This window comes from Gorilla gorilla, chromosome 4, assembly GCF_029281585.2.
Source record: "Gorilla gorilla gorilla isolate KB3781 chromosome 4, NHGRI_mGorGor1-v2.1_pri, whole genome shotgun sequence".
Taxonomy (NCBI): Eukaryota; Metazoa; Chordata; class Mammalia; order Primates; family Hominidae; genus Gorilla; species Gorilla gorilla.
This window is the reverse complement of record NC_073228.2, coordinates 16,313,301-16,328,389: the sequence shown is the minus strand read 5'-3', so window position 1 is coordinate 16,328,389 and position 15,089 is coordinate 16,313,301. Positions and strand designations below refer to the sequence as shown.

Here is a 15,089-nt window from a genome sequence, read left to right as displayed (position 1 = left end):
CCAGGATGTTAAATTCAATTATGTAATTTACAAGTACAACTGCCATGAGCAGGTTTGGGAACCAACACTTGACTGTTGATAAGCATCTGACTTAACTGGCGGAGCTGCACGCAAAGGGGGCGCTAGAGACTGGCCCACTGCTGTGAGCGTTCAGCATGCCAAGGGCCTTAGTCAGTAAGTTTCACACAAGGAAACAGAAAACATCAGGTAACCCGGGTCAGTGACGCCCATGATCGTTAAGAACGACTGTTCTAAATCTGCCTCCATCTGTCATCCAACCCTGGCCACACCTGGGGAGAATCACCTGGGGATGTGTAAACAATACGACATCCTGGCAACCCCAGAGACTGATATAAGTGGTACCAGGTGGGGCCTGGGCATTTCTCAAAGCTCCTAGATCTTTACCAGCTGGGATAAGCACCCGAGGGCTAGAAGGGAAGCCCTTGGAGGGCAGGGCCCGCCTCTCTGATCTCACAACTGGAAACACAGTGCCTGGCAGGTTCCTGGCCACAGCGGGCCCTCACATCCTAGCTTTTAAAGGAGTATATGGTGGCCACTAGGTTTCAAGCACCAGGGCACAGGCTTGATCCCCTCTTCCCAGCTTCCCTATTGTGCCAGTGGGCAGAAACCAACCACACAATGTTGCTGAGGCCGTGCCCAAGGAGCAGACAAAGGCACCAATGGGAAGCCTCAGGGGGGAGCAATACTTCCCCCAGAAACAGTTCCAGGAGGCACCAGGCGCCAGCCAGGGCTGCAGTTAATCATTCACCCCACAACACAGGAAGTGAGCCCTACGCCAGTCCCAGCCCCAGCCCCAGGGCTTCCTGAGCTCGGGGCAGGTCCGCAGTCCACACTTCACCCAGACAGAGGACAGCCCAGCCCAGCCACAGGTGAGGTGGCCTAATGGCCTGGGGCAAAGGCCCTCGGTCCAGTCTCTTCCCCGTCCACCCCAAGTCTGACTTCTCTCAGGAGGGACTCATGAACACGTGCCCTGAGCACCCCCAAAACGACATCACACAAGGGCAGAAAGGAGCTGAAGGGGGAACGTGAAAGGCAGAAAGGGAGCCGTGGTTGCCAGGCAACCAGCCCTAGCCCACCTTTGTTTGTTTGGTGACAGCAACTAAGGTCTGGTCAGGGCTGCTTGGCCACGCTCATGCCTTTTCCTCTCAACAGTTGCTTCTTTGAGTCAGGGTGCAGCTCTGGTCACCTGGCGGCCTCTTCAGCTCAGCCCTCCATAAAGCGTGAGCCTGAAGGACCACCCTGAATTGCCCTTGTAGGACCCAGAACAGCTACCAGCAGAATCAGGTAATGGCTCCCTCCTTCTCTACCTGGGCTGCCCTCACCTGGCTATGGGCTTGCAGTCTGTGATAAGGAGCTCCGCTTCTAGAGGACTCCTAAGTTCTATTCTCAGCTGCTCCAAGGAGGCTACCGAGGCCTCAGCTGGAGTTGGCCCCTCCTCGGCTCCTATACGCTCTCTCAAATGCCTCCCAAATGTTCGGCAGTTGGGGCAGGAAAACCAGGGAGACTCTATCATGATGCTTTTTAGATTCTAGCCAAGTAGGTCTCAGGGATGAGAGAGAGTCCTTGCTCACACTTGCTACTCAGGAAAGAAGGACTGGAGAATCCAGGGGCAGCCCCCAGGAAGAATCCAGGGCCCCACTTCTTGCGCCAGTCCTGGCTCCTGTATCTAGAGCGGGGGAAATGCCATTTGCTGCTGGCTGCAGGCATCCAGCACAAAGACTCTAGCCCTTTCATGTCCCCTGGCTGCCGGGCGGGCCGGCTGCTCACAGAGGCTGCTACAGAGGCTGGAGTCGGTGGGCAGAGCATAGCACCTGGGACAGGGCCTGGGAGGGCTGCCTGCACTCAGGTCCTCTGTCCCTCTTTTCCAGATTCTCATGGACCAACTGGTATTCAAAGAGACAATCTGGAATGATGCGTTCTGGCAGAACCCCTGGGACCAGGGGGGCCTGGCAGTTATTATCTTATTCATCACCGCTGTCCTGCTTCTCATCTTATTTGCCATCGTGTTTGGTTTACTCACTTCCACAGAAAACACTCAGTGTGAAGCGGGTGAAGAGGAGTGACCTGACTTCCTGGGGACTGAGATGGCAGCAGGGGAGGCGAGCTGACCTGCCCCCATTCCGGTGGTGGGCCCCTTCGCGGTTCCCTCTGGCTCAGGGGCCATGCCCTGGTGTCTTCCTTTCCCACCAGGAAAAAGTCTAGTAAAATACTGTATCTGGCTTAGGGTTGGTCAGACTAGTAAGACGGGGAGGCTGGTCTGAGACCAATTCTGGCTCCTTGACCCTATTGTTTTTAGGGTTCCCCGACCAGAACCCTAAAAGCACATGGAGAGGACGGCTCCACTGCCTCAGGTGGAAGGAGCAATGGCTAACAAGGTTCTCTAACAGGCTCACAGGCCCAGCCAGCAATTTCACAAATCCTTGACAGAGAAAGACACAACCAAATGAAGTAAAAATTCCTTTTCAAATCTGCTAACTTGTGAGAGCTCATTTTTAATCCAGATAGAGCCACCAAAGCAAGCTTCCCGAACAAAGCCGCACCGGGGCCTGCACGCTCTGGCCTGCCTGTCTCCAGCCATCTCGCCCACACCATCCCGCCCTGCCCCTGGGTTCTCAGCGTGTCTTTCAGTTCTTGAATATGCTGTGTTCTCTCCCACCACAGGGCCTTTGCACATGCTATTCTCATTGACTGGGATGCTCTCCCTCACACCACACTTTACTCCATGGCCTACTTAGTCCTTCCTCATCCTTTGTATCTCTGTTTGAACCTGACTCCCTCAGGTAAATCTTCCCTAACCCTCGAGGATTAGGGTAAGGCCACTTGTTTTATACTCTCAAAACACCATTTACAGGATTTATATGTCTTTGTTGTTGTTGTTTCTTTGTTTTTGAGACAGAGTCTTGCTCTGTCACCCAGGCTAGAGTGTGGTGGCGCTATCTGGGCTCACTGCAAACTCCGCCTCCCGGGTCACGCCATTCTCCTGCCTCAGCCTCCCGAGTTGCTGGGACTACAGGCTCCTACCACCGCGACCGGCTAATTTTTTTGTATTTTTAGTAGAGATGGGGTTTCACCGTGTTAGCCAGGATGGTCTCGATCTCCTCACCTTGTGATCCACCCGCCTCAGCCTCCAAAGTGCTAGGATTACACGCATGAGCCACGGCGCCCGGCCTTTTTTTTTTTTTTTTTTTGAGATGGGGTCTCACTCCCATCACCCAGGCTGGAGTGCAGTGGCACCACCTCGGCTCACTGCAGATTCGACTTCTGAGTTCACATGATCCTCCCATCTCAGCCTCCTGAGCAGCTGGGACTACAGGCATGCGCCACCATGCCTGGCTAATTGTGTTTTTTGTGGGTTTTTTTTGTATTTTTAGTAGAGACAGGGTCTTGCCATGTTGCCCAGGCTGGTCTTGAACTCCCAGGCTCAAGCGATCCTCCCACTTCAGCCTCCCAAAGTGCTGGTATAACAGGTATGAGCCACCATGGCCGGCTCTGGGACGGGGCTGTTTCTGCCCACTAGTGTATCCCCCATGTCCAATGTGCCTGGCACAGAGCTGGCATCAGTCAATATTTATCAGCTGAATAAATGAATGAATGAGCAAACACACAGATAAACAGGAAGATGCCAGGCTGCTGGGCACCCCCAGCCCCAAGATCCCAGGAAACAACAGGGCCCAATTCAATCCAGGTCTAAACACAAGGCTGCTCTTCCATCTCAAAATGCCGAGGCCTCAAGCTGGAGGTTGCTTCAAACCTAATAACTGTTCCCTGTGACACTAAAAGACACTCATTGTTATGAATAATCAAACACTGCTTTTTCAAGGCTGCAGCCCAGAGAAAGTAGCTACAGATAAAGAGAGGAAAACCGCTGGCTGCCACAGCCCCGCCTCATTAGTTAACTGACCTGAGTATCTTTTCTGCTAGTCCCACTCCCATGTGCCTCAGACCCCACAACAAACTGACAAGAAACCTACAGCTTCCTTTGCAGAAACGCACCCACTTCTGCTGAGCCCACCCCACTAGCTCTGTCCCTCACTGCCAGGTGCCCGCCCCAAGGGATCGCTGGTGGGAGGCTGCTTCGACCTCAGCCTCCAATGAGAACTATTCTTAGGAAGCAAATATCTGGTGGAGAAGGGGCTTTTTCTTTGTGCTACACGCCAGTTATGCAATAAAGAAACATTCACTTATTCAAAGAACAGTAGCCAATACAGACATACCAGCAGCGTTTATTCCAGCCTGCTGCCTGGATTTCAGAATCATCACATGTAGCAAAGGAGACAGGCACGAGGCTGCTCAAGAGACAGCGCGACACCGTCACCTGGACTCCTTGAGTCCACAGATGCCTGGACCCCAGCCCCTGGCAACCAGGCCACTGATGCACTAAGAAGTCCCAGCTCCCCGGAAGGTGACAGGAGAAATGAAGGCAGAGGCCCTTGGGAGGACCTGTTCCCTTGCCTGGCAGGCTGAGCAGACCCTGGGGACAGGCAGAGTTAACCCTCCAGAGAGCATTCCAGAGCCTCAGACAGCCCCAGAGCTTTTTTCAGCAAAGAGGACTCACAATGAACAGGAACACTTGGCCCTTTCATTCCTCACCAGAAATAAGAGCTCTGCTCAAGAAGCCTAAGAAGGCCAAATTTAGCAACTCCCATATTAATTGTGCTTGAAAAGGGCTCTGGTCGCAAAGGCTGCAGGCAAGGGTGGTCCTGGCACTGCAGCCGACCACTTTTGCTGGGCGTGGTCTTGCCACAGAGGCCAAATTAGAGACGGCATTTTGGAGAAGAAAATAGCTTCAGTCCAGAAGCCACCGACTCACTGGTCAACAGGAGGTGGTGGAAATAAAAACCCACAGCCCAAAGAGTTTCTCCGATTTCTTCGCTTTTTTCTTGCAAAAACCAAGATGACCCAGATGTATGCAAATGAGCACGCCACTGAAAATCAGAAGACGGGTGTTTAGTGGCCTCAGTCTACCATGAGCTTCGTGACTGTGACCTCTCTGGACCTCAATTTATTCACCTCTAAGTCTGAAGCAATCACGTCAGCGTCATCCGACAGGATCATTCCATGAGATGAGATGAATCCAAGAGCTTTTTAGACCAAAATGTAAAAACTCCTCCTGGGTGTCTCTCATGCAGGCACTCACAGCTCCGCATGCCTGGACACAACCTGACTACACCAAGCAGCCCTCAGACTCTTTCCATGGCCCCTGCCCCATCGCCTGCAGATGCAGGTAAAACAGATGCGTGAGTTTAAAGCACATGACTCCCCAAGGTAAGCGGGGCCACAGGCTTCTGTGTGGGTCCTGGATAAGGGTGAGGACTACTCAAGTGATGCCAGAAGTCCCAGCTCGGTGGCACATGATGACCACAAAGCCGACGGCTCAGAGCTGGTCACATCCCTTGGAACTGAGTGGCTCGTGGGGCCAGCCATCCCAGAAGAGGGTGGAGTGGAGGGAAGGACACCACTCAGAATACTGAGCAAATCCCCACACTGCGAGAGATCCCGGGGCCTCCAACAGAGAAGAGCAAGGTCCTGACTTCCACGCTGCCCAACACAATGGCCTTTGCAGGCAGGTGTCCCTTGGTAGCCTACGGGCTGTCTTATGTCAGCTGCTTAACTAGGGCGTGCCGGGGAAGTAAATGATCTCACTGACACTTTGCTCCACATATAAAATAAGTCACTTACCCTAGTTCTTCACAGAAGGTCACCAGGGCATCAAAGGCCATGATAGTGGCTTTATCAGATGCTTTGTTTCCTCTCTTTTCCTGGGGACAAAAAATGACCACTTAGCAAGTCTTATAGAATTGGACTACCTTAGAGCCACAAAAAGTAATGAGGAGGCTGAGCGTGGTGGCTCACAGCTGTAATCCCAGCACTTTGGGAGGCTGAGGCAGGAGGATCATTTGAGGTCAGGAGTTCGAGACCAGCCTGACCAACATGGTGAAACCCTGTCTCTACTAAAAATACAAAAAAATTAGCTAGGTGTGGCAGCGCATGCCTGTAGTCCCAGCTACTTGGGAGACTGAGGCAGAAGAATCACTTGAACCCAGGAGGTGGAGGTTTCAGTGAGCTGAGATCATGCCACTGCACTCTGTCTCAAAAACAAAAAAAAGTAACAAGGGAGAAAAATATTAAATGACAGTAATAAAGCCATTTACAAAAGTGTCCCCAAACCTGACTATGTATCATAACCCCCAGACTACTGAACTGAATTTTCTGGGATGAGCTTTTGAGAGTTTCCGAAAAGCTTCTCAGGAGGTTCTCATGCAAAGGGCCCACAGACTGGCGTTTAGGAAGCGCTATATAATATCACCTATTTTAATAATAGTAAATACACGCACAAATATTGTGAACTTAACAAATATGAACACATATACTTCTGTGTATATTGGAGGGAGATATATTAAAAGGTTAAGTGACTCTTCTTGATAAGCTTAAAACATGAATTTAAAATACAATTTAAAACCTGTAATCCCAGCACTTTGGGAGACTGAGGTGGGCGGATCACCTGGGGTCAAGAGTTCGAGACCGGCCTTGCCAACATGGTGAAACTCCATCTCTACTAAAAATACAAAAATTAGCCAGGCATGGTGGTGCATGTCTGTGATCCCAAGTACTCAGGAGGCTGAGGCAGGAGAATCACTTGAACCCGGGAGGCAGAGGCTGCAGTGAGCTGAGATCGTGGCACTGCACTCCAGCCTGGGCAACAGAGCAAGACTCTGTCTCAAATAAAATAATAAAATAAAATAAAATAATGCTTGACCTGCCGACTCAGAAACCCATGTGGGGTGGGGGTGGGCAGCTGCCAGCTACACCAGGAGAGCAAGATTCCCAAGCCCTTCAGTTGGCACCCAAAGGGCCAGTGTGCACCGCTTGGATCACACAACCAGAAAACAGGAGGACTCCAAAGGTTTCCTGAATCTCTACTTACCAGGGAGGCTGTGTGCGGCCCTGCCAGCTCACGCCTGAGCACAGCATCCCAGATGGGGCAGAGCAGGATACGGCTGGGCAGGGGAGGTGGGCTCTGGAAGGTGCTAATGGTAGCAGACAGGGTGTTGCCTCCTGCCTGCAGGTAGGGAGCACCCTGAATGAGCGGGCTGAGCTGGGCTGGTCACCAGGCCTGGACCCACAGCTCCTTTGGCTATGGACTAATATCAGAGGAGTGGCTTATGGGAAGTGGATAGCAGGAAGCGCTGAGGCCTGGCTCCTGAGCGCAGGGTAAAGCTGGGGGAAGGAGATGGTATTGTGAAGGCAGATAAAGGGGCAAGAGCCTCAGGTTTCTGTCCCCCACCCCACTTCCCTGGGGCTTTCCAAACCAAAGCCTGCAACTAACTTAAAAGGAAGAAAAAGCACTTAAGTTACCAACAACTACCAAACTCCCCCAAAGCCCCTCTCACAAAATCCAAACTGTTTTCTCATCTCCACTCCTGCCTCCCCCAACACAATATAGTTTCCTGTTTAAAATGTTGCCTGCCACCTCTCCACCTGGGAAACCCAAGGCATGACTGCCAGTTGCTGGTGACAGGCACACAGCAGGCAGAGCCTCATCTTTGGTGGTGGGGCGGAGGGAGGTGGGGGCACCAGTCCCTGCCACATCCTCAATCCGCAGACACTCATCAGCCAGCCTTCCCTTTGGCTCCCACTAGAGGGGAGTAGGGCAATAGCAGGTGGTCCCCACAGCTGAGCAACAGCTCCAGGCCTTCCCACCAGGAAGACCTCTGCACCCTTATCCAATTCAAAGGACAGGCTCCCCTTGGGCCAGGAACCACTATTAGGTAAGGAATGGGCACTATACATTTCAAATGTGGACACCTGGTCAGGGCAGTGGAACTCTAAAGATGGCAGCCAACTTCCTTCCTTGCCCATTCCTGGAGGTAATTCCCCTCTTAGTGACCGAAGCTCTGGTGCAGCTCTGCTCAGAGACCGTTCCTGGCTTCACTCTGTTATAAGCCTGTCTATGGACTTGTGGCTGAATCAACTAGCAGAATACTGAGCATTTGTGAGTGATGTGATTATTCATCAGCGGCCTTTTTTGTGTACATGTCTATTTGCCAACATATCCTTTTAAAATACTGTGAATTATTTAATACAGAAAAGGAAAAAAAGAGCCCGGGCATGGTGGCTCATGCCTGTAATCCCAGAACTTTGGGAGGCTGAGGTAGGTGGATCACTTGAGGTCAGGAGTTCGAGACCAGCCTGGCCAATGTGGTGAAACCTGTCTCTACTAAAAATACAAAATTAGCCAGGCGTGGTGGTGGGCGCCTGTAATCCCAGTTACTTGGGGGGCTGAGGCATGAAAACTGCTTGAACCTGGGAGGTGGAGAATGCAGTGAGCTGAGATTGTGCCACTGCACTCCAGCCTGGACAACAAAGACTGTCTGAAAAACAAAACAAAACAAAACAAAACAAAAACCCCAAAAAAACAAAAACCAGACACTGATATCTGAGACATCATCTATTGAGTTTCTGCTTTGGGCAGGTAACTCATCCCCACCAATACACACAAATACACACAGATTCTGTACCCCCAACTTCCCAATATGTTTACAACACAATTTCTTATTAAATCCATATTTTCCTTATTATGACTACGTCAACAGAGTTCACAGCTAAACCGAAGTGATTGCATTTTTATATTTCCCGTGATCACATTTCCTTTCTTGTGTAACTGTGTTTCCCCTGAAATAGCTTTGTTTTTCTCCATTTACTTAGATTTCAGTATGTTATTAATTCACCCCTAACTGTCCTAACATAATGAATTCATTTCGATAGGAGCCAGAGATGCCAGCTTCCACTTTGATGTTTAGAACCTTCCTTCCTGGAGTCTTCTGCCCCCTAGTGCAATCTGGACCAGTTTTCCCTAGGCGTGGGACACAGCTGTCTTTCTGGACTACTCTCCAATATTGTCCTGTGCCAAGACTTACTCCTGGGTAAGTCTCCATCTTTGCTTTCTAGGTTTACTGCCTCTCTACAATGGAGAACATCCTTTAATAGCTTCTGAGACATGACATACCAGGGGAAAGTTTTTGAAACCTTTGTTATCTGAAGATGTCTTTTTTTTTTCCTTCAAGTTTCCACTTACAGCATTGAATTTTTATTTGTTTATTTATTTATTTTTTTGGAGACAGAGTCTTGCTCTGTCACCCAGTCTGGAGTGCAGTGGCATGATCATAACTCACTGCAGCCTTGAATTCCTAGGCTCAAGCAATCCTCCCGGCTCAGCATCCTGAGTAGCTAGAACTACAGGCGCACATCACCATGCTCAGCTAATTTTTTTTTTATTATTATTAGTTTTTGAAACAGGGTCTCGCTCTGTTACCCAGGTTGGAGTGCAATGATATGATCTCAGCTCACTGCAGCCTTGACCTCCTGGACTCAAGTGATCCTCCCACATCAGCCTCTTGCGTAGCTGGAACTACAGGTGCATACCACCACACCCAGCTAATTTTTAAATATTTTGTAGAGATAAAGTCTTGTTACATTGCCCAAACTACTCAAACTCCTGGCCTCAAGAGATCCTCCCATGTCATTCTCCCGAAGTGTTGGGATTACAAGCAACACTTGTAATCCCGCCTAACATTTTTAAACATGGCATTTGATAAATTTTTCTGGGAACTTTCTTTTCATATTATTTGCTTTTCATATCCTTTGTTCAAGTGATTTTCCTACTTCAGCCTCACGAGTAACTGGGATTACAGGAGCCCGCCACCAGGCGTGGCTAATTTTTGTATTTTTAGTAGAGATGGGGTTTCACCATGTTGGCCGGCTGGTCTCGAACTACTGGCCTCAAGTGATCTGCTCACCTTGGCCTCCCAAAGTGCTGGGATTACAAGCATCCCATGCGCCCGGCCTTTTTTTTTTTTTTTTTTTTGAGACAGAGTCTCGCTCTATCACCCAGGCTGGAGTGCAGTGGTGCGATCTGGGCTCACTGCAAGCTCCACCTTCCGGGTTCATGCCATTCTCCTGCCTCAGCCTCCCAAGTAGCTGGGACTACAGGCGCCCGCCACGACACCCAGCTAATATTTTTATATTTTTAGTAGAGATGGGTTTCACCATGTTAGCCAGGATGGTCTTGATCTCCTGACCTCGTGATCCGCCCACCTCGGCCTCCCAAAGTGCTGGGATTACAGGCGTGAGCCACCACGCCTGGCCTTTTTAAATTTTATTTTATTTTTATTTTGAGACAGGGTCTCACTTTGTCGCCCAGGCTGGAGTGCGGTGGCGTGATCTCAGCTTACCGCAACCTCAACCTCCTAGGTTCAAGTGATTCTCCCACCTCAGCCTCCCCAGTAGCTGGGACTACAGGTGTGCGCCACAATGCTTGGCTAATTTTTGTATTTTTTTGTTAGAGACGGGCTTCACTATGTTGGGCTGGATGGTCCTGAACTCCTAACCTCAGGTGATCTGCCTGCCTTGGCCTCCCAAAGTGCTGGGATTACAGGCAAGAGCCACTGCTCCTGGCCCCAGAGCTTGTTTTCTCTTGATGAGATTTTAGTTTTCTTCATCTAAATCAGTGGTTGTCAACCCTGGCCATATATTCAAAGCAACTGGGGAGCTTTTTTTGGTTTATTTTGAGACCGAGTTTCACTCTTGTTGCCCAGGCTGGAATGCAATGGCGCGATCTCGGCTCACCACAACCTCCACCTCGTGGGTTCAAGTCATTCTCCTGCTTCAGCCTCTTCCGAGTAGCTGGGATTACAGGCATGCGCCACCACACCTGGCTAATTTTGCATTTTTTTAGTAGAGACGGGGTTTCTCCATGTTGGTCAGGCTGGTCTCAAACTCCTGACCTCAGGTGATCTGCCCGCCTCAGCCTCCCAAAGTGCTGGGATTACAGGCGTGAACCACCGCACCCAGCCTACTGGGGAGCTTTTTGAAAAAAACTCGTTAACAGCTCGTAACACTTATTCCTAAGTATTTTATAAGTTTTATTGTTGCAAATTAAGTTTTTTTTTTTGTTTCTATTTCTAGGTATTTATGGTAATATGGAGAAAAGCTACTGATTTTTTTTTTCCTTGGCTCTCATCTGACTAGAGAAAAGCTACTGATCTTTAAACTATTTCTCTTATATTCAACCAGTTTGCCAGGTTTTCTTATGAATTTGAGTAGATTTCTAGTAGGGTTTTTGTGTTTCTAGGCACAATGTGTTGTCATTTCTACCTGCTGTTGTCTTCTCTCCTACTTTCATTATCCTTGCGAATTTATGTATATTTATCCTTCTATTGTCTTTTTTTTTTTTTTTTTGAGACAGAGTCTCGCTCTGTCCCCGAGGCTGGAGTGCAGAGGCCCGATCTCGGCTCACTGCAAGCTCCGCCTCCCGGGTTCACGCCATTCTCCTGCCCCAACCTCCCAAGTAGCTGGGACTACAGGCGCCCGCCACCACGCCCGGCTAATTTTTTGTATTTTTAGTAGAGACGGGGTTTCACTGTGTTAGTCAGGATGGTCTTGATCTCCTGACCTCGTGATCCACCAGCCTCGGCCTCCCAAAGTGCTGGGATTACAGGCGTAAGCCATCGCGCCCGGCCCCTTTATTGTCATTTTGGCAGTGATTAGAAATAAGTATTTATAGGCTGGACATGGTGGCTCACGCCTGTAATCCCAGCACTCTGGGAGCCCAAGGTGGGAGGCTCACTTGAGCTCAGGAGTTTGAGACCAGCCTGGGTAACATAACAAGACCTCGTCTCTACAAAACAAACAAACAAAAAACAAGGGAAGATTAAGCCAGGTGCAGTGGCACATGCCTCTGGTCCCAGCAACTTGAGAGGCAGAGGCAGGAGGATCACTCAAGCCCAGGAGTTCGAGGGTATACTGTGCTATGATTACGCCTGTGAATCGCCACTGCACTTGAGCCTGAGCAACACAGTGAGACCCCAGCTCTCTAACAAAAGAAACAAGGCAGTACTGATCTTGACCACATAAAATAACATGTACACAAAAGACAATATTAAGGCCGGGAGCAGTAGCTCACACCTGTAATCTCAGTAGTTTGGGAGTTTGAGGCAGGAGGATTACTTGAGCGCAGGAGTTATGAGACCAGTCTGGGCACCATAGTGAAACCCCATCTCTGCCAAAAATTGAAAAAAAAATTAGCCAGGCGTGGTGGCACACACCTGTGGTCCCAGCTACTCAAGGTGGGAAGATTATTTATGGCCAGGAGTTAGAGGCTGCTGTGAACCATGACTATGCTACTGCACTTTAGCCTGGGTGACAGTGAGAGACCTTGTCTCTTAAAAAAAAAAAAAAAAAAAAAAAAAGGTGGGCACAGACGCTCATGCTTGTAACCCCAACACTTTGGGAGGCCGAGGCAGGGGGATCACGAGGTCATGAGATCGAGACCATCCTGGCCAACATGGTGAAACCCTGTTTCTACTAAAAATACAAGAATTAGCTGGGCATGGTGGCACGCACCTGTAATCCCAGTTACTCAGGAGGCTGAGGCAGAAGAATCGCTTGAACCCGGGAGGCGGAGGTTGCAGTGAGCTGAGATCATGCCATTGCACTCCAGCCTGAGCGACGAAGTGAGACTCTGTCTCAAAAAAAAAGAAAAAAAAAAAAAAGCTAGTATTAAGATAATTTAAATATTTAAATATTTAGAAAGAAAAAGTCTAACCTAGCTTGTTGTAAGCTGCCTACCTAACCAATATGCCATTTCCCTTTGCTATACTTACAGGTTGGGAGCAGCCTCCTCTAGCTTACACAAGCATCATCAGAGTTCAGAAATCAGCTTCACAAAACTGGAGAGTGGTGGGTCAGACTGAAAGACCTTCTACTGCCCAAGCCTTACCTGGAGTTTTGCTACTTCCTTCCTGATCAGGAAGCTGACTTGGTCCCGGTCATTCCTGGAGTAATAGAGACGGCACCAGGAAGGCTTCCCATCCCTGCCAGCCCGGCCAGACTCCTGGTAGTACCCAGCCATAGACTTGGCAATATTCCAATGGGCGACAAACCTGTAGGATCCAAAGGGACAAGCAGCATGAGATGGTGGAGAAGCTGAGTGTACTTTGGAGGAGTAATCATGACTAGGAGAGCAGGGAGGCCAGCAGATAGGGAGGGAGAGGGATAGTCCCAGAGTTAGAATAGTTAAGACACCTGTAGCCCATCAGCACGTCTCCCTTCTAGAAGCAGCCCAGCATAGAGGCCACAGCAGGAGTTAAGGGGGGGGCAAATCCAGCACATATGAGGGGCCAAAAAACTCAGCCAGGGCCCAGTGGTAAAAATACTGGACCTAAAGAAACAAAATGAGGCTCTGCCACTTATGAGCTATGCAAATTTGAGTAAGTTATGTATAACTTCTTTGGAGAGGGAAAGGGATAATATTTATTAAATACCTCCTATGAGCCAGTTTATATATGTCTCATTTAATTGTTAGTCACCATCATGTGAGGTAGCCCATTCTCCAGAATATGAGATTCAGAAAGGTAAATTTGTACAAGGTTACACAGTAAAGGGTCAGCAGAGCTAGAATTTGGGCCTAGGGGTGTCTGCCTTCAAAACTGGCTCTTAACAAGATACCACAGACCCAGGATTCATTTTATTTATTTTGCTTGTTTTTTATTTTATTTTATTTTTAGATGGAGTCTTGCTCTGTCACCAGGCTGGAGTGCAGTGGAGCGATCTCAGCTCACTGCAACCTCCACCTCCCGGGTTCAAGCGATTCTCCTGCCTCAGCCTCCTGAGTAGCTGGGACTACAGGTGGGCGCCACCATGCCCAGCTAATTTTTGTATTTTTAGTAGAGACGGGGTTTCACCATGTTGGCCAGGATGGTCTCAATCTGTTGACCTCATGATCCGCCTGCCTCAGCCTCCCAAAGTCCTAGGATTACAGGCATAAGCCACTGTGCCCGGCCTTGTTTTTTATTTTTCAAGACAGGGTCTTGCTCTGTTGCACACGCTAGCGTACAGTGGCACAATCACAGTTCATTGCAGCCTCAACCCCCGGCCTCAAGCAATCCTTCCACCTCAGCTTCCCAAGTATCCAGGACTACAGGCACATGCCACTATACCTGGCTAATTTTTAATTTTATAGAGATGGAGTCTTGCTATGTTGCCCAGGCTGGTCTCGAACTCCTGGGCTCAAGCAATCCTCTCATCTGGTCCTCCCAAAGTGCTGGAATTATAGGTGTGAACCACTACACCTGGCAGCATACCCAGGGTTCGAACTCTGATTCTAAAGTCGGTGTTCTTTCAAATGTAGTGCACTATAAAATTTCGTCCCTAACTCAGGGTCACTGTGAGGTTCACCAAGACCATGTATGCAAACACGCTCCGTAAGTCATACAAGGTATTATTATTTGTTGTTAATCAGACCAAAGGGCTTCACGCTGTAGCCCAAAATGCCTCTTGAAGGTCATGGCCAGATATAAAAGACTTCCTATTAGTTGTCAGTGTGGGGCTAGGAGGCTGAGATGCACCCCGACTCTTCTAGACTACTAGTAAGCAATAAAAAGGAATGATAGTTCTAAAAGCCTCGCCTTTGACCTTCCACAGGGAGTAGCTTAAAATACAGTCACACATTACTTAATGATGGGAATACATATTGTGTTTTGGTTTTTGGTGTTTTTGTTTGTTTGTTTTTTAAGACAGGGTCCTGGTCTGTTGCCCAGCCTGAAGTGCAGTGGCATGATCTCAGCTCACTGCAACCTCCGCCTCCCGGGCTCAAGCAATCCTCCCACCTCAGCCCCCCAAGTAGCTGGGACTACAGGCACGCACCACCACACCTGGCTAATTTTTATGTATTTTTTGTAGAGATGGAGGTTTGGCCACATTGCCCAAGCTGGTCTCAAACTCGTGAACTCAAGCGATCCACCTGCCTTGGCTTCCCAAAGTGCTGGGATTATAGGTGTGGACCACTGTGCCCAACCAGGGATACGTTCTGAGAAATGACTTGCTAGGCGATTTCATCATTGTGCAAACATTACAGTGGATAGTCTTTACATAAATCTAGATGGTACTGCAGCCTGCACAGCTAGGCTGTAAACATGTATCGAGTGTTAACTGTGCTGAATATTGTAGGCAACTGTAATGCAAATCACTAGGCGATAGGAATTTTTCAACTCCATTACAATCTTACAGGA

At 49.2% G+C, this 15,089-nt stretch overlaps 2 protein-coding genes across 27 annotated transcripts in view; one reads left to right on the top strand and one right to left on the bottom strand.

The window, feature by feature from the left end:
- Nucleotides 1-15,089, bottom strand: part of RECQL5 (RecQ like helicase 5) — a 40,519-nt gene that overhangs the window by 18,756 nt on the left and 6,674 nt on the right. For 16 of the 25 annotated variants that reach the window (XM_055388901.2, XM_055388904.2, XM_055388902.2 and 13 more), the window contains 2 exons: nucleotides 12,800-12,962; nucleotides 5,701-5,780 (listed from right to left, as the gene is read on the bottom strand). In XM_055388901.2, coding sequence (XP_055244876.2) covers nucleotides 5,701-5,780; nucleotides 12,800-12,962 — 243 coding nt within the window. Of the gene's footprint in view, nucleotides 1-5,700; nucleotides 5,781-6,946; nucleotides 7,082-12,799; nucleotides 12,963-15,089 lie in introns of all 25 variants that reach the window. The other 9 variants (XM_055388897.2, XM_063706092.1, XM_055388896.2 and 6 more) reach the window with 1 other exon arrangement.
- On the top strand, nucleotides 638-2,492 carry ERLN (endoregulin). Of its 2 annotated transcripts, none has more exons than XM_019027282.4 (3): nucleotides 638-890; nucleotides 1,174-1,305; nucleotides 1,890-2,492. In XM_019027282.4, the coding sequence occupies exon 3, from the start codon at nucleotides 1,896-1,898 to the stop codon at nucleotides 2,082-2,084; it is 189 nt and encodes a 62-aa protein (XP_018882827.1). In that variant the 5' UTR covers nucleotides 638-890; nucleotides 1,174-1,305; nucleotides 1,890-1,895; the 3' UTR covers nucleotides 2,085-2,492. The 2 variants fall into 2 exon arrangements, with proteins under 2 accessions (XP_018882827.1, XP_055244903.1); XM_055388928.2 differs by lacking the exon at nucleotides 638-890 and having other exon boundaries at nucleotides 1,102-1,305; nucleotides 1,890-2,120; nucleotides 2,318-2,492.

Excerpts from the sequence above, each read along its gene's own strand:
- ERLN (XM_019027282.4), top strand. The coding sequence starts at position 1,896 with ATGGACCAACTGGTATTCAAAGAGACAATCTGGAATGATGCGTTCTGG.